The sequence below is a fragment of the Bufo gargarizans genome, chromosome 2 (assembly GCF_014858855.1).
Source record: "Bufo gargarizans isolate SCDJY-AF-19 chromosome 2, ASM1485885v1, whole genome shotgun sequence".
Classification (NCBI taxonomy): domain Eukaryota; kingdom Metazoa; phylum Chordata; class Amphibia; order Anura; family Bufonidae; genus Bufo; species Bufo gargarizans.
This window is the reverse complement of record NC_058081.1, coordinates 94,104,558-94,121,351: the sequence shown is the minus strand read 5'-3', so window position 1 is coordinate 94,121,351 and position 16,794 is coordinate 94,104,558. Positions and strand designations below refer to the sequence as shown.

General features: G+C 49.2%; 1 protein-coding gene across 1 annotated transcript in view; it reads right to left on the bottom strand.

The window, feature by feature from the left end:
- The window catches only part of LOC122927453 (MOB kinase activator 1A), a 32,252-nt gene continuing 15,458 nt past the window's right edge, over window positions 1–16,794 (bottom strand). The window contains exons 5-6 of the mRNA XM_044279310.1: window positions 2,560–2,723; window positions 1–912 (exon numbers count right to left, since the gene is read on the bottom strand). Of these exons, the coding sequence (XP_044135245.1) occupies window positions 835–912; window positions 2,560–2,723 (242 nt within the window). The 3' untranslated portion in view covers window positions 1–834. The remainder of the gene's footprint in view (window positions 913–2,559; window positions 2,724–16,794) is intronic.

Genomic DNA, 16,794 nt, shown 5'->3' with positions numbered 1-16,794 from the left:
CTCGTTGCATTGATCGTACTTTTATTTGATAAAACAGATAAGTCCACTTCACCCCAGAGAACCAAAGCTCTCATTATCTTTATCATAGTAAATTTAAAAAAATAGATATTCATTGCAGGAAGGTGAACGTCTTCCAAAAATTGGAATATTAGACTTGTATTCAATCCATCTGTTCATCACATCTAAAGCATATAAAAAAAATAAAATAAAAAAAAAAAGTTATGTAAAAAGACTGAAGTGGAAGAGCAAAAAAAAAAAAAAAAAAGTAAACCCCCAATGTTCTTCCACTGGGCCCTCAATGCCCATGTCTGGTTTACCTGCCCCCACTCCGTTCTACTGGTTCTACTGCAGAACAGGATCTACATAAAAGCATTTTCTATCAATAACACAAAAAAAACATTAAAAAATAAAGTTTGTTGTACATGAATATAAACTGTACATAGAGCAGGAGAATAACGCAGAGGTGAGTACAGTGGTATATAGAAAGGCCATGTCCATTGGTTGACTTGCAACAGACAAAAAATAAAAATAAAAAAAATAGTGGAGATTGAGATTTTCTCAGCCCCTAGCAGAAAACCTGCAGACGTGAAGACGACTCAAGTGTCTGAATGCACATCTAGTGGAGTGTTCCTTTAAAGCATCTCTATAAAAGTTCATACAAAAATAACACAAGGCAATCTCTATGTAAAAGACGACTTCCAGTGGCGCCTCCTCTGGGAATGCAGTTGTACTCGGAGTCCTTCAGGTAGAGAATGGTTATATGACAAAGGCTTGCCGCTGGTATGAGCCGTGAGAGGAGACCGGAGCTCGCAGGAGGGACGCCCTCCTCCCGGCTTATCTGTCTTTGGATCCCAGTTTCTCAATGAGTTCTTGAAGGGGGGCCAGCTCTCGGCGGTCAATCAGGTTAAACTCCTGCAGAAAAGGGACAAACAGTAACATCTACTAGTCAATGATCTGATCATTTGGAGGGTGCCGTGGTAATCTAACTTGATCAGCTTTCTATCCCATAGGAATACAGCGATGTCACCCGATCCAGTACTGCACAGAACCGCAAGCCATTCTGAACTGCCCTAAGGTAAGTGGCCACAATTACCTGAGCAAGGGTCAGGATGTCAGCATCCTAGTGAGGAGCGATGCACTGATGCCTGGTTGCATAATTTAGGCAAAATGGGGCATAGACGCATACTTTATTTTGCATTGCCTCTACTTTATTAATAGATGAAGCAATGACTGACAACACTGGAGAAACCCACTACAAAATACCCAGGAGACTGGAGTCACCAGTACAATGGTCATCAGATGGTAAAGGATCATCAGCGCTTTACCTAAACCTCCACATAAAACACAACTAATGCTACATCCACATCTGCGGTGGGTAAATCCGGTGGGCTGTTCCAGCAGAGGAGCAGACTACCACAATTACCGTATCCAGCATATCCAGTCGTGGCCCGCCAGATCCCTATTCACTGTAATGGAATCAATCAGGGCAAAAAGTAAAGAAAACCCAGCAGCACGTCCATCAAATCTTCACCTTTATTGGGTCATATTAAAAGTGTAACATCCAGCACGGAACATAGTAGCCTGCTCATTTCACATAGACGCATGATATCCGTCATGGCATGACCAAGGATAGCACGCATCTATCCAAAATGCGGAGGCCATGATGCACCACGGTGGACGTGATGCCTTTAATATGATCCAATAAAGGTGAAGATGTAATGGGCGTGTGCTGGGTTTCTTTGATCTGTATCTGTAGCCGAAGCGTCTTCCCATGCACCGTCCCAGACATGGGGTCAGATATAGAAGTGGTGAGCTGGACTTTCCTGGTCTCTTTCACTTACTGGTTGTCAAGACAATCCATCAGGAATGGCAGTTTTCTGCTGGAAAGATATGCTGCATTATTTTTCGGGGCATTTATGCTACAAGCCTGAGGGATCTGGGCAGTGTGTGGCTATGGTAATCCCAGTAGTCTGCTCCTCTGCCCTAACAGACTACCAGATTCACCAAATGCAGATGTGAACGTAGCTTAGTAGGGTTGCACCGGGTATCGAATTATCGATACTTTTGTACCAGTATTGATCAGATACCGGGATTTGCCTTTTACCGATACTAGGCTGCACTACTGCACAGCCTAGTATCACAGAACACGGCACTCGCTGCTCTCAGGAAGCAGTGTCTCCCTCCCCACTGTGCCGCTGCTGCCACCAATGGCAGGAGAGAGGGGGAGGAGCTGTGGCCAAATACAGGAGGCGGGTGCCGGCGGCAGAATCACATAGCCAGCACCCGACCTCTATGACAGGGAGCTGCGATCAGTGGCTCCTGAGGCGTTAACTGCCGCTGATTGCAGCTCCCTGTCATAGAGGTTGGGTGCTGGCTATGTGATTCTGCCGCCGGCACCCGCCTCCTGTATTTGTATTAACCAATTAAGATAACTAATGTTTATTTCCCCCCCCAACATTAAACATTGGTGGTGCAGTCAAAATTTGGGTATTGTGACAACCCTACACATTTCTATAAATCTGGGCAGGGTCCTGATAAGTCCGTGCCTTGGGCTCTCACCTGTACAAAGAAGATGAAATGTTTGAATGAAGTGTTGAGATGTGCTTCTTCCTGTAGCTGCATAACAGAGTCAAAGTGCTGGTGATAGATGTGGGCGTACACCCGGAACAGCCGCTTCAGTATGGTCTTTGCCACCGACATGAAGTTCTTGGGGAAAGGGACACCTGGGCACAGAGGAGCCAGAAAACAGAATTACATGCCATTTCCAGCAACATACGACCTTGTGTTTCACACGGATTTGCTGCACCATTTGCAATGCAAAATCCCACCGGAATTAAACAGAAACCAGTCAAACCTGCAACATGTTCTGAAAAGACAGTATTTTTGGTCCAAGTCCGATCCACATTTCTTACAGATTGCACACGGACCCATTTATTTCTATGGGTCAGCAAAAAAGGACAGCACATCTACAAATTATAGAACCTGTCCTAGTCTTGTCCATTTTGCGGACAAGAATAGGGTTTGTTTTTTACAATGGGTCCCATGAAAATTGCAGGATACACACAGATCGCATCTGTATGTAATGGATGCGCAATCTGCGAACTGCAAAACGACTACAGTCGTGTGCAGGATGCGTAAATGTTGATGGGACGTTGAAAACCCCCATTCTCATGTGCTGTAACCTATGGCCATCTCAGGATACAGTACATGGGGTTTGTAGTGGGTTCTATTAGTCTACTGTGTAGGGAGGTAAACCGAACATCCCCCAACTACCACCTTTGGGGAAAAAATGTTGGGCATGTTGGATCTACCACACCACCACTTTTAGGTCTCATGCACAGCCATGCCCGTATTGCGGCCTGCAAACAGTGGGTCCGCAATATATGTGCACTGGCTGTGTGCACGCTGTATCACGGAAGCGGACCCAATCACTTGAATAGGTCCGCAATCCGGAAGGAGCGGTGCCAAACAGAGGCACATAACCCTGCGGAAGCACCACAGAGTGCTTTGTGGGGTTTCTCTCCGTACCTTCATATTGCAATAAAATAGAACATGTTCTATTTTTTGCAGTGCGGACGGATCACAGACCCATTCAAGTTGAATGGGTCTGCATCCGTCTGCAGAGACCGCAAACCGGAGTGAGAGAATGTCAAAACGGCCAAATACGACAATATAACCAAATACATGGCTGGCTGCACCCCGAAAAGGCGGTGCTCCATGCGTTGTCTCCTGCGGAGCGGCAGCGCAGTGCAATTACTTGAATGGAGAACGTGCTTATTACACTGCACTTCTGAGACAATGTGCAGTGTAATGAAGAGGAAGCAGCGCTCGCATGGAGCACCGCCTCCTCTGCAAACAGCTAATCGACGGGGGTGCCGGATGTTGGACCCCGCGCCAAACTGATATGGATGTCCTACCTTGACAATAGGTCATCAATATATATGACAAGTCAACCCCTTTAAGCCACACCACTATATCAGTTTAGTGGTACACAAACCATGGATTCGCAAAAACACAGATACTGGCTGTGCGCATTCTGCACTATTGTAAAAACACCTACCACCGGCCACAAACTGACAAGAACACGATATTCTCATTTTTTTTGTTGGACAGACATATGTCTGCACCAAATGTTTACAGTTATTTGCGCCAAAGAACTGGAGCAAATGCCATATTTGCAGCATAATTTGTGAATTTGCGCTTCTCACCATTCTTCTAAATTGGCAATAAAAAGGTGGCAGGGGGCAGCCCGAGAAAGCAGAGCCTCCCATGCTCCGCCAGATTTACCGTAATTTACATCAGAAATTGTAGTGAACTATAGCTCAATGCTACACCATGGCGTCTGCCACTTAATTAGGCACATCTCACAGGAGATAGAGGAAATGCCAGTTTTGATAGATCTCCCCCAGTGTGTCATCAGAAAACAACTCATTGTTTGAATCATGTTTTTAGGTTTAAAAAAAATTGAAATAAAAAAATATAATATATCTCCATGGTCCTGTCACTGCACTGTTCCTTGCAGGACCAGAAAATAGGCTGGTCCCGGGACCAGAGAGAATGATGACAAGCCAGAGTAGCTTGACCACTACGTCACAGCAGTAATGTACCATTCATGCCACTGTGACAGCTGAGAACGCGGACTGGCGGCAGAGACCACAGGACCAGGACTATGTATTTTGCAGTCTGGAGAAAAAAAAAAAAAAAAAAAAAAAGATCCGCAAAAAACATGGATGACGTTGTGTGCATTCTGTAATGCGGACTATAACAGGCTTTTTTTTTGCGCAACGCACATAGGGAAACAGAATGGACACATGAGTAATTAGATTTATATGGCACATCCACAGAACGTCCCAACACCTATCTCCCTAACAGGGGTCTCCCAACCCTATCCCGCCAGGTGAGTAAGCCAATGCACCCAGACTGAGAAGAAATGGAGAGATGTGCGGCTCTTTCCCTTCACTTCTACTAGAGTTACAGAAAAAGCTGAGCAAGCGTCACACATTCTCTATCTGGATGTGAAGCCACCACCCTGGAGATAGGCGCAGCCTCTGGAGGTGGCACCTGCACTGACATTTATGGCTTACCCTGTGAGAATTGCCCCTTAAAAGTTTGGAGCGGCTGTATTTACAATATTAGGCAACTGTGGGATCATACGGATCATGAAAAGGAGGAAACTAATGACCACACTGCAGGCCCCGTCCAGCACCGGACATAATGGAGAACAGACTAAAAACAGAGCAAAATCTGCAGGACTCAAGTGTCTGTACTTCAAGATTAGGCAACATCTTTAGTTTCATGTGCACATGGGTTTGACTCAACTTCCCTTTTGTGAACCACAAGCAAACAACGGAATTAAGACATTTTCGCAAGCATTCACAAGCTCAGCTCATGCCGCAGGAAATCGCTTATATTGAAAGCAAAGTCCCAGTTGGAAGCAACTTTAAATAACACTAGGAAGCTACTCACGAGGTTCCCTATAGGCAGGAACGATGAACGTCTACCGTGTCCCTCTGCATAAGAAAACATAGCCAAACCTCCAAAAAAAAGGTAGGACAACATAGCCTGATATATGCTGAAATAACAGTCTTAGCATACACCGGGCATCGGAGGTATAAGTCAGGGAACGCATGCATCAGGGAAGATGTGAAGAGAGTCTGAAGCTGGCCATACATTCAATAGCTGTTGGCCAAACAATCTATCGACAGACCGCTATCTCTCCCGTCTTCCCCATACATATACATGTTAGGCTAGGCCGAACGGCTGTGTATTCACACACGAACCTGTGACTCCCATGCAACAAATTGTGGTCCCCAATGAATGGGCACCATCCATAAAGCAAACCATCTGCACCCCCCAAAAAAAATGGAGCATGTTCTATTTTTATGCAGTGTGGAGGCACAGACTGAAATGCCGTGGAAATGCTCAGTAGTGCTTCCGTGGCCTTCCACTTCATATCTTCTGGACTGCAGACCCATTCAAGTGAATGGGTCCACATCCATGATACGGTGCACACACGGCTGGTGACAGTTTGCTGTTCGTGTGCATGGGCTCTTATGGTGGTGGCATATCTCCCTGGAGAACAAATGCATTGGGACAAAATATTCATCTCAACTGATCCTTTTCTCCCCCGATCTCATCTGTTAGGGGATAGTCAGAAGCTACCCACACATTGTGTCGGCCAAACACACCTGTTTTGGAGGAAATGGCCAACAAAAGTATAATCTGCATCTGCCACTGATTTGTTTTTACATTATAAATTTTACAGCATTCATTTTTCGGCATAAATAACATATCTTTATTCTCTGGGTCAGTAGATTACAGTGATACCAAAACATTGTTGTTTTTTTTTTACTACTTTTGTGCAATAAAACCCTTTTTCTTTTAAAAAAAAAAGAAAAAAAAAAACTTTGTATCTCCACATCAAGACCCATAACTTTTTTTTATTTGTCCTTCTATGGTGTTGTGCGAGGGCTTGATTTTTGCCGGACAACTTGTAGTTTTCATTGGTATTATATTGGGGTAAATGACACTTTAGTTATTTTCGGTGGCGAGTAAGAAAATATTTGCAATTCTAGCTTTTTTTACGGCGTTCACCTTAGAGGATGATTTAACATGATATTTGTGTAGTGCAGGTCGTTACAGATGCGGCAATAAAAAAACATGGGGGACATTTTATTTTTGAAATTTTTTTAAAATGGAAAAGCGTATTCAATACATTTTTTTAAAAAAAAAAAACCTTTTTTACCCACTTAATAGTCCCACAAGGGGGACTAGAACAGGCAATCTTTTGATTGCTTCCAAAAATACAATGAACTATCCCTATAGTGCATTGCATTTTAATGTCAGTTCTGCACCGACATTGACCAGCAGGCTGCGCCAAATAGGCACAGCCTGGTGGAGAACACGCAAGACAGGCTTGGGGCCTACATTAGGTACCAGCCAGCCTATACACACATTGATGGGAGACAGAGGGAGTCCGCTCCCTCTGTCACCACTTACATGTGGCGGGTGCCATTGCCAGCGGCATGTAAAGGAGTAAACAGTCCAGTCCGGCACTCCTGCCGGTCCAGGCTGTTAGAGAAGGAGAACAGCTTTGCTGTCCCTTAGTGACAGCTGTAAAAAGGCGTGTGGGCTGTCACTAAGGGGTATTCCAGTTGTTTGACATTATCCCCTGTCCACAGGATAGGGGACAACTAGCTAGCTAGCAGAATGCTTGGGTGTATAGGGAGAGGCATTACCAGTAGAAAGAGGGAGGTGCTCATGCCGCTCTACAGAGCACTAGTGAGACCTCATTTGGAGTATTGTGCGCAGTACTGGAGACCATATCTCCAGAAGGATATTGATACTTTGGAGAGAGTTCAGAGAAGAGCTACTAAACTGGTACATGGATTGCAGGATAAAACTTACCAGGAAGGATTAAAGGAACTTAACATGTATAGCTTGGAAGAAAGACGAGACAGAGGGGAAATGATAGAAACTTTTAAATACATAAAGGGAATCAACAAGGTAAAAGAGGAGAGAATATTTAAAAGAAGAAAAACTACCACAAGAGGACATAGTTTTAAATTAGAGGGGCAAAGGTTTAAAAGTAATATCAGGAAGTATTACTTTACTGAGAGAGTAGTGGATGCATGGAATAGCCTTCCTGCAGAAGTGGTAGCTGCAAATACAGTGAAGGAGTTTAAGCATGCATGGGATAGGCATAAGGCCATCCTTCATATAAGATGGGACCAGGGACTATTGATAGGATTCAGATATATTGCGCAGACTAGATGGGCCAAATGGTTCTTATCTGCTGACACATTCTATGTTTCTATGTAAGTATTAGATCAGTGGGGATCCTAGCACTGGGATCCCCACCGATTACGAGAATGGGGGCTCCGTACCCGCTGCAGCCCTACTGAAACAAACAGAGCAACCGGTTAGGCACGTGTGTGGCCGCTCCATTTATATCTATGGGAATTCCAGAAATAGGTGAGCGCTGTACTCTGCTATCTCCAGAACTCCCATATAAATTAATGTAGCAGCCACGCGCATGTGCAACCGGCCACTCAATTCATTACAGGGGGGCTGCAGGGGGTAAGGGGGCTCAGTTCTCATGATCGTGGGGGTCCCAGCGATAGGACCCCCACAGATCTAATAGTTATCCCCGAATCCCCTATCCACAGGCATACCCCTTTAAGGCTTTGCACACAGCCCCCTGCTCTCTGTGGAAGGACTGTACACAGTTTCTTGAGGACTAATAATAATCTATGATAGTTCTGGTAACAGACACCCATTCAGTTCAGCTGCCATAATGCACACACCCACACTACAGCTTTACACAATATGAGAAGGGCTTCTCCAATATGGCCCCCCGCAGGAGGTTTTCTACATAAAATAGGCATTATTTGTCTTCAGACTTAAAAGGCATACAGGAGACAACCATAGCTGAAGGCTAGTCTCGCCTGGCTTGTTACTACTTGCACAAGGATAATGACAGGCAGTGAAAGGTGTGAAGTCATTTACATCATCCCCAGCCTCCTACACCCAGGAAACTCTCAGGCCACGTAACCATAGGAGTCATCCAAGTGAGGTGAAGCTGAAGTGTATGGAGAACCTATTCGGCCTCTTTCACATGAGCTGCAAGGAATGGGTCAGGGTCTGCTCTATGAACAGATGGTTTTGAACACAAGTTGAATCAGTTCGGTCTGTGACGGCGTTCAGGGTTTCAGTTTTCCCCCGTCAGCGCTGCATACGTTTTTCATGTACGTAGGGGGGGAAAAAAAAATCTAAAATTTAAGACCATCATCCAGCATGCTCTAGCAACCAGTGATTGGACCATCACTGATCATATGAGACATGCGCAGTAAAGGTCTTCTCCTGTACAGAACATGCCAAAATTCTGACAAACGGGGAAGGCGTGCGGTTACGGGGATCAAACTATAGCAAGATAGACAAATAACCCAGCCATTAAAAAAAGGGGGGGGCGGCATTACAGAGAACAGGGATTGAACTTTGGTGCATTGAGGGTTTGGCCAACATTTCACTTGCATATTTTAATACGTGAGAAAAAGGGATGGCACTCTAATCATAGGTATGCATGGAAAAAATATTTATTATGGGATGGCTAGGGGAGCCAGATAACAACAACAATGTATAACAGTAAAAAAGTGGTAAAAAAGAAATCAGGATAAAATGGTGAAAATATGGATACGATAAGGATACGTTAAATCCTAGGAAATACAGAATTATATACAGTTATAGAAAAATATATATAATTGCAGAAGAATGCAGAAATATTTAAAAATAAAAAAATATTTTAATACGTGCATTTTCTGCTAAGGCAGCCACAGATTTCAAAAGGTAATGCAATGTGTTAATTGTCTACACAAGCCCTCCGCGCCACTCCGTAAACCAGAGGACAGACCGCCTTTAAGGGGAATGGTGCAATTCACACTTCAGTTTTTCACCGTTGGTCCATGCAGAAAACCTGCACCATTCTTGCCCATTTTCCATCAGAAAGGTACAGATGGACCCGGAGACCATATGCATGTCCAAACTAAGGCTACTTTCACACTGGCGTTTTGGCTTTCCGTTTGTGAGATCCGTTCAGGGCTCTCACAAGCGGTCCTAAATTGATCAGTTTTGCCCCAACGCATTCTGAATGGAAAAGGATCCGCTCAGAATGCATCAGTTTGCCTCCGTTCAGTCTCCATTCCACTTTGGAGGCGGACACCAAAACACTGGTTGCAGCGTTTTAGTGTCCACCTGACGAAGCTGAGCCAAACTGATCCGTTCTGGCACACAATGTAAGTCAATGGGGACCGATCCGTTTTCTCTGACACAATAGAACACAGATCCGTCCCCCATTGACTTTCAATGGTGTTCATGGCGGATCCGTCATGGCTATAGAAGACATAATACAACCGGATCCGTTCATGACGGATGCATGCGGTTGTATTATTGTAATGGAAGCGTTTTTGCATGACGGATCTGCAAAAAGCGCTAGTGTGAAAGAAGCCATATCTGTGTTTTGGGGACAGAAGTCAGAACAGCCAGACGGCCTTACATGTACAGAAGTGATTGTGCAGGGAGGAGGAGGGGAGTAGTCTCCATCACCTACAATAAATGGTGGATCCTGTGTCATCTGCCCCCAGCTTTACAATAAAGGAGTTACCATTCATTTTAATTCTGCTTCTACTCAATAGGCAGCGTCCGCTTACTGTAAGCCCTTCTGCTGGGAGGTGCAGGCTCATCTCCACGATCTGCGCGCTTACATCATACATGTCGTAGATATAATCATCAGAACACGGCTCATCTGGCACTGATCCTGTATCATAGCCCAGCCAAGTGTGCAGCCCTGACTTATCTGCTGAAACCCAACATGCACTCACTACCGCCCTACACAGCAACCGCAATGCAGTTTATTCACCATGACGGGAGCAACAACGGCCGGCAGCTGCCGTGCCCATTTGGTTGCTGGGGTGTTTGCTGTGCACAAATAATGATGTGAGATCTGGGAGCAGGTGGCGGGCTGCCCGCAGCTGAAGTCCAGGGACAGCTTGTGACTCCCTCACGTGGCCAAAGGTCACAGATGTAAGTGTAAGGCACAGATATGGCTGATGTAAAAGAGGAACCAGAACAGAATCCCATCTCCCTCCCCAGCCTGGATTGTAATACAAGCTTTTCTGCGCCCAGTGCCCATAGCCTGTGCCAGTCATCCATCTATAAGCAGTTTCCGGGGTCTGCTGGGTCCAGTGCACACGAGTAAGTAAGGCCCATAATAAGGGTGCCCTGAGAAGTAACATGGCCGAGTACACACATCTCTTACGGTCGTCACACATAATATCCAAAACTGCCAATTACAGAGGGACCTGGTCCCAGATGTCAGAAAATAGGAATTGGGCAGTTGGATTTTAACATGCCCAATCCTTTGCCCTCAAGCAGATGCCAGAAGTGTCTGGATATGGCTTACCACCCTTTCCCTACTGAAAACATTTCCAACCAAGCCAAGTGTAAGTGGGTTGGTACATTAGAAGGAACCGCCGCTGGCCAAGACACCGATCTACAGCCTCATGCATGCGACTGTATGTTTGGTCCGTATCCGATGCACAGTGACAGAAATGCTGATGTCACCGGTGTGTCACTCATCAGCTAGAAGTAAGTGGTTGCTGAGAACCAGCATCATAACCGTTGCAGCTCAGGCCTTGACAAGAGTCAAATCTACCTGAGAAGAGTCCTGGTTATTATAATCCCCTGCTCTCTCACCCATCTGCTGATTGGCAGTTCTCTCCTAGAGAGAAAGGGAGAAAACTAGGTAGAAGACTGTCAGCCATCAACAGGTGGACAGGAGAGCAGGAATTCATGAATAACCAGGACTCCTCAGGTGGCAGTGACTCTTTTCCAGGCCCGGTCTGCAATGATTGTCATGTTGTTCTCGGCAACTACTTACTTTTAACATATAAATGACAGACCACTGAAATCAACTCACCTGTCTACGTTATTCTGCAGTTAGTATGGGCAGCATAAAGTTGATGACAGGTTCCCTTTAATAAATGTAATGATGGATAAGGCTTCTATCACATCTGCGTTGTTAATTCTGGTTTTGAAATCCGGCAGAGGATCCGAAAAACGAGATTTTTGTATAACTTACCAGTAAAATCTCTTTCTCGCTCTTTCCTTGGGGGACACAGAAGACCTTGGGTATAGCTCATCTCCATAGGAGGCGTGACACTAAGTGAGAACTGTTAAGCCCCTCCTCCACAGCTATACCCTCAGCCTGGAGAGAGAGACTGCCAGTTGCGTGTCCAAGTAGTGAGAAAAGGCAAAGTCCAAAAGTGGAACCAACAAGCCAACTACCCAACGGGTAAAACAACTCGGAAACAAAGAATGGGTGGGTGCTGTGTCCCCCAAGGAAAGAGCGAGAAAGAGATTTTACTGGTAAGTTATACAAAAATCTCGTTTTCTCGCCCAATTTCCTTGGGGGACACAGAAGACCTTGGGACGTTCAATAGCAGTCCAAGAGGGGAGGGACCACAGCACCAAGGCAAAGCACCCGAAGGCATCAAGAAACCGCCGCCTGCAGACCAGGCGGCCCAGGGCAGCAGACGCCGAAGCCCCAGTGCGCACCCTGTAGAACCCAGTAAGGTGCGCAAGGAAGACCAGCGACCGCCTTGCACAAAAGCATGGCCGAAGCCTTATGCCTCCGGCCCAGGAGGCACCGACCGCTCTGGTGAAATGAACGGTGACACCAAAAGCAGAACCCTGCCCTTGGTGCGGTAACCACAGCAATAGACACAGAGAGCGAAGGAAAGCCACCCTGGAGGCCGTCAACCCTTTGCGCGGACATCCTGGAAACACAAGAGACCGAACGCCGACAAGAGCCGGAGATCTCCAAGTAACAACTGCAAACCCAAACAATCTCCAAGCGGTGAAGCGCCCGTTCCCGGAGACGGGAAGGGGATGACCAAAGCCTCGTAGATAAGAAGGCAGATACCACCCTCAGAAGGAAGGGACGGGATGGAGAAACAGCCCCGTCCTGGAAAAGGACAGAGGGCACAGAACACGAAGGGCCACCCATCAGGCACCCGTCAGACATGATGGCAACAGAAAACACAACTGTACAGGACAGCAGGAGTAGGGAGAACTTCTACAACGGCACCAAGGGAAAGAAGGGGAGCGCCAAGAGCTCAGTGTGTAGTTCCCAGGGCGGTACCAGGGAACGGTACAGAGGAACCAAAGAGCCACTCTGTGGAAGAAGGTCATGACAGGCCCAGGAGGGCCAGAAAACGCTGCAAGGGGAAGGACAGCGCCGACACTTGACACTTCAGTAACAGAGCCCCAGTCCCAGGGCCAGGCCGGACTAGAGAAAGACAGAACCAAGGGAGAGAAAAGCAGAGTGGGGGAATGCCCCACTTACCACAAAACCTAGTCAAGAACCCTAAGTCCGACAACCGAACCTGGACGAAGCACAGTCGGGAGCGAACACTAGCGCGCTCGCAGGAATCGCCTGGCAAGCGGGGGAAAAAAACCCAATGTGATCAGGCGCAGACCAGTAACACGGCCCAAGGGTCGGAAGAAAACTCCCGTCGGCCCCCGAACAACATAGTCCCGTATCCAACCGGAGTGGGTGAGCAGAAGGACAGACGGAAGAAACCGGAAGGGTCCGCCCAGCAGCCGACAGATGCCAGGACAAGACAGGCCAAAGTCCAAGTCGACGTAGCCACCACAGGAAGGAGTTCTACAGTCCTGGTGAGGGAAAGTCAAGGACAACCGTGACCGAAGGGTAGTCCTCCCAAGTTACCGAAAAGGTAAGTCCAGCAGGACCATATGCCCAGAATGGAAAGGCAATCTGCACCCAGCGGGAGGAGAGAACGCAATAGGCCTGGCAAACAGGCACACAGCTAGTACTGCCAGCGAAAACGAGGGAGACGGTACGAGACCACAAGTAACACCGGAACCATCCAAGTGAACAACCATGCTCACCCCCGAAGGGGAGGGGGCAATGACGAAACAGCCTCTGAGGCCTGGCCGGTGCAGAAGCCACCTCGGAGTGACAAACTCAGAGAGGAAGCCAAAACGACCGAGCCGGCGAGGAAAAGCAGTCGAGACAGAGGCCGGCATAACACCCTCCAACCCGAAAGGAGGAATGGCAAACAGGGAAGCCACAGGACAGTTCAAAAGCCGAATACCTGCTACTCTGTGAGACGACCTGCACATCGCCTCGCAGAAGGCGAAAACCCTGAAGAACCCAAAAGTGGAGGTCCCTCAGACCTGGATAGACGAGCACCCAAGAGAAGTTGGGTGACCTACCCGAGAGGAGCGGTCTGTTCCTGGTAGCAGATCAGACTGAAGTGCAGAAGGCGCCAAAGACAACGCTCTCGACCCGACGGCTTGCGCGGGGAAGCAATGTCACGGGAGGACGAACGGGTACGCATCAAGGTACCCCGAACACTCCCCAGGTGGAAGGGCCAATGAACATGGCTGGTGCAGTCACAACGGGACCACACCAGAGAATGAGTGCCACCCAGCTCGGTGCAGTAGCGAGCCAGCAGAGCCCGTCTACATATATACAAGGTATACAGCGGTGAATACATTGGGCATTCATTTGTTGTGTGTTGGACAACACCTTAGGCTCATACAGGTGGACAGAATGACCTCCTCAGAAAAGAGTGCAAAGCTAGCGACAAGCAGCCTCACCCCAAGAGAAAAAGGTATGTCGCAGGAGGAAGGGAGGCATACGTACTAGCAAACCGCAGGCAGCGAGAAGGCCAACCCACCCACGGGAGGAGAAGGCAAACACGGCCCAAACAACGCACAGAGCGCACAGCCAAGCATCCCACAGTATCCATGGAAGTGCAAAGTGCAACCCGAAAGGGAGTTATGCACAAGGCTAGTACAGGGGGCATGCTATGGAACGCAAGCAGTCCGCCCAGAAAAGGGGAGAGAAAGGCACCTAGCAAACTCTGCAGACGGCAAGAGTGCAAAGGCCCGCACCAAAGGACCTAGTGAAGGGGGAAGGGCATGCACAGGATTATCCTGGCATTAAATTATTGTGCAATAATCCACCCAACACCGAATTTTGTGAGAGTGCAACAAGTAGTTCGCCAATGAAAGGGGAACGTCCAGTACAGCATATAGAAGGACAGCCGCGAATCTCATGAGCGCGCAAATTACCGCCCACGGAATGAGAAGTGGTCATGCACAAGGCCAGCACCGTTTCCAAAGGGAGTGCAAGCAGCGCACCCATGTTTAGAGGGCCATGCTCCTGGCCAGCAACGTATTCGGTGAGGGTGCAATGAACCGCACATGGCAGCATCGCATCCCAGGAGAGCGCGAGCACCCCGCCACGGACGGGGCCATGCACATGGCCAGCAACATACTGGCGCAAGAACAAACACCGTCAGTGAAGGTGCATGTATGTCGCCTGAGGAGAGGAGGCATGCCCATGCCGGCAGCAAAGCCAGCGAGAGTGCGGTCCACCGCCCAAGGAAGGGGGGGGGGGGGGCATGCCTATGGCTGGCAGCGGATCCGGTGAGAGTGCAAGCACCCCGCCATGGAAGGGGGTCAAGCACGTGGCCAGCAACCTACCGCGAGAGAACAACCCCAGCCAGGAAGAGTATGTATGCCGCCCGAGAGAAGGAGGCATGCTCAAGGCCGGCAGCGAAACCAATGAGAGTGCAGCCTACCGCTTATGGAAGGGAGTCATGCACAAGGCCGGCAGCGAATCCATTGAGAGTGCAGCGTTCCGCTTATGGAAGGGGGACGTGCACATGGCCGGCAGTGAATCCAATGAGTGCAGTGTTCCGCATATGGAAGGGGGACGTGCACATGTTTTATACCCATGGCCGACAGCGAACCCAGTGAGAGTGCAGCGTACCGCCATGGAAGGGGGTTACACACACGGCCGGCAGGAATCCAGTGAGAGTGCCGCGCTCCTCAAGGAGGGGGGTCGTGCACATGGCCAGCACCGTATCCGGTGAGAGTGCAATTCTTCTGCCCCAGAAGGGGGTCATGCACCTGTCCGGCATTAAATCCAGTGAGAGTGATGCACATGGCCAACCTGTAACAGGAGAGGCGACGTTCTGCCTATAGACGGGGCGCCTGCCTTTGGTCAGCGCCGTATCCCGGGAGATGGCAAGGGTCCGCCTAGAAGGGGAACATGTAGCTGGCCAGAACCGCAGCCGAGGATCGCAACATGCCGCCTACGGAAGGGGGGCATAGCGTGCGGCCAGCACTACTGCATCAGGCTGCAGCGTCCTGCGCAACCATTCCGTTATTTATTAACTTCATTATTCTTTTTTTTTTTTTTTTTTTTTTTAAACACAGCCACTCTGAGGCAAAAAAAAGGGGCCACCATACAGGGGCACAATCTCATACAGGCCCACCAGGAAGCCCAGAACATAGAGGGTGTCCTCTAGATGGGAGCCGGCCCCTGGCGGCCGGTACCCAACAGGTTAACAAACATCCGGCCTAGGGGGCGGCGCTGCGATCCCCTGGGGGCGGGGGACCTCCAGGCGGGAAGAATTTGCGCCGCGAGAAGTTCCTGCCCCCTCCAACCGAGGCTGGAAGTTTGCGGCCTAGTAGGCCGTAAAGCCGGGGCCTAGATTTTCGCGGCGCCCGGCCGACCGGGAGTACCGGCGGTCGGCCGGGACCGGGAGGGAGCCGGCTGACGCATGCACTAACGGCCGCGGGTGCCCACCCCGCGGACCGGCAGAGACAAAGGGCCGGATTGCGGCCGTGCAGGCCGAAGCCTGGGTCAAAAGTTTGCGGCACCCGGCCGGGACCGGGAGGGAGCCGGCTGACGCATGCACTAACGGCCGCGGGTGCCCACCCCGCGGGCCTGCAGAGACAAAGGGCCGGATTGCGGCCGAAAGGGCCGGATTGCGGCCGAGCAGGCCGAAGCCTGGGTCAAAAGTTTGCGGCTCCCGGCCGACCGGAAGCCTCAACAGACAGCCGGGGCCTGCTGGAGCATCGCGCTCAGTACATGCAGGCCGTGAGGGCCTTGCGTCCGGCAGCTTCTGGAGCGGGCCCTTGGCCCTAGACACCGGTAAGGAGGGCGGGGGGGGGGGGACCCTGAAGTCCAGCACTGCACCCCCTGCCCTAACGGACCAGGCGCCCGTGGAGGAGGGACAGGGCAGTCAGCGCGGGCCCCCTGTACTGAATCTGCGACCGGTAAGGGGGAGGGCCGGCATAACCCCTGTGTCAGAGGCAGCTAGGAGCGGGTCTCCGGTCCTAAAGCAGAATTCCTCCACAGCAATCCATTGCTCACCCCTGTGCAATGCCCTATGCAGGGGCAGTGTATAGTCGCCC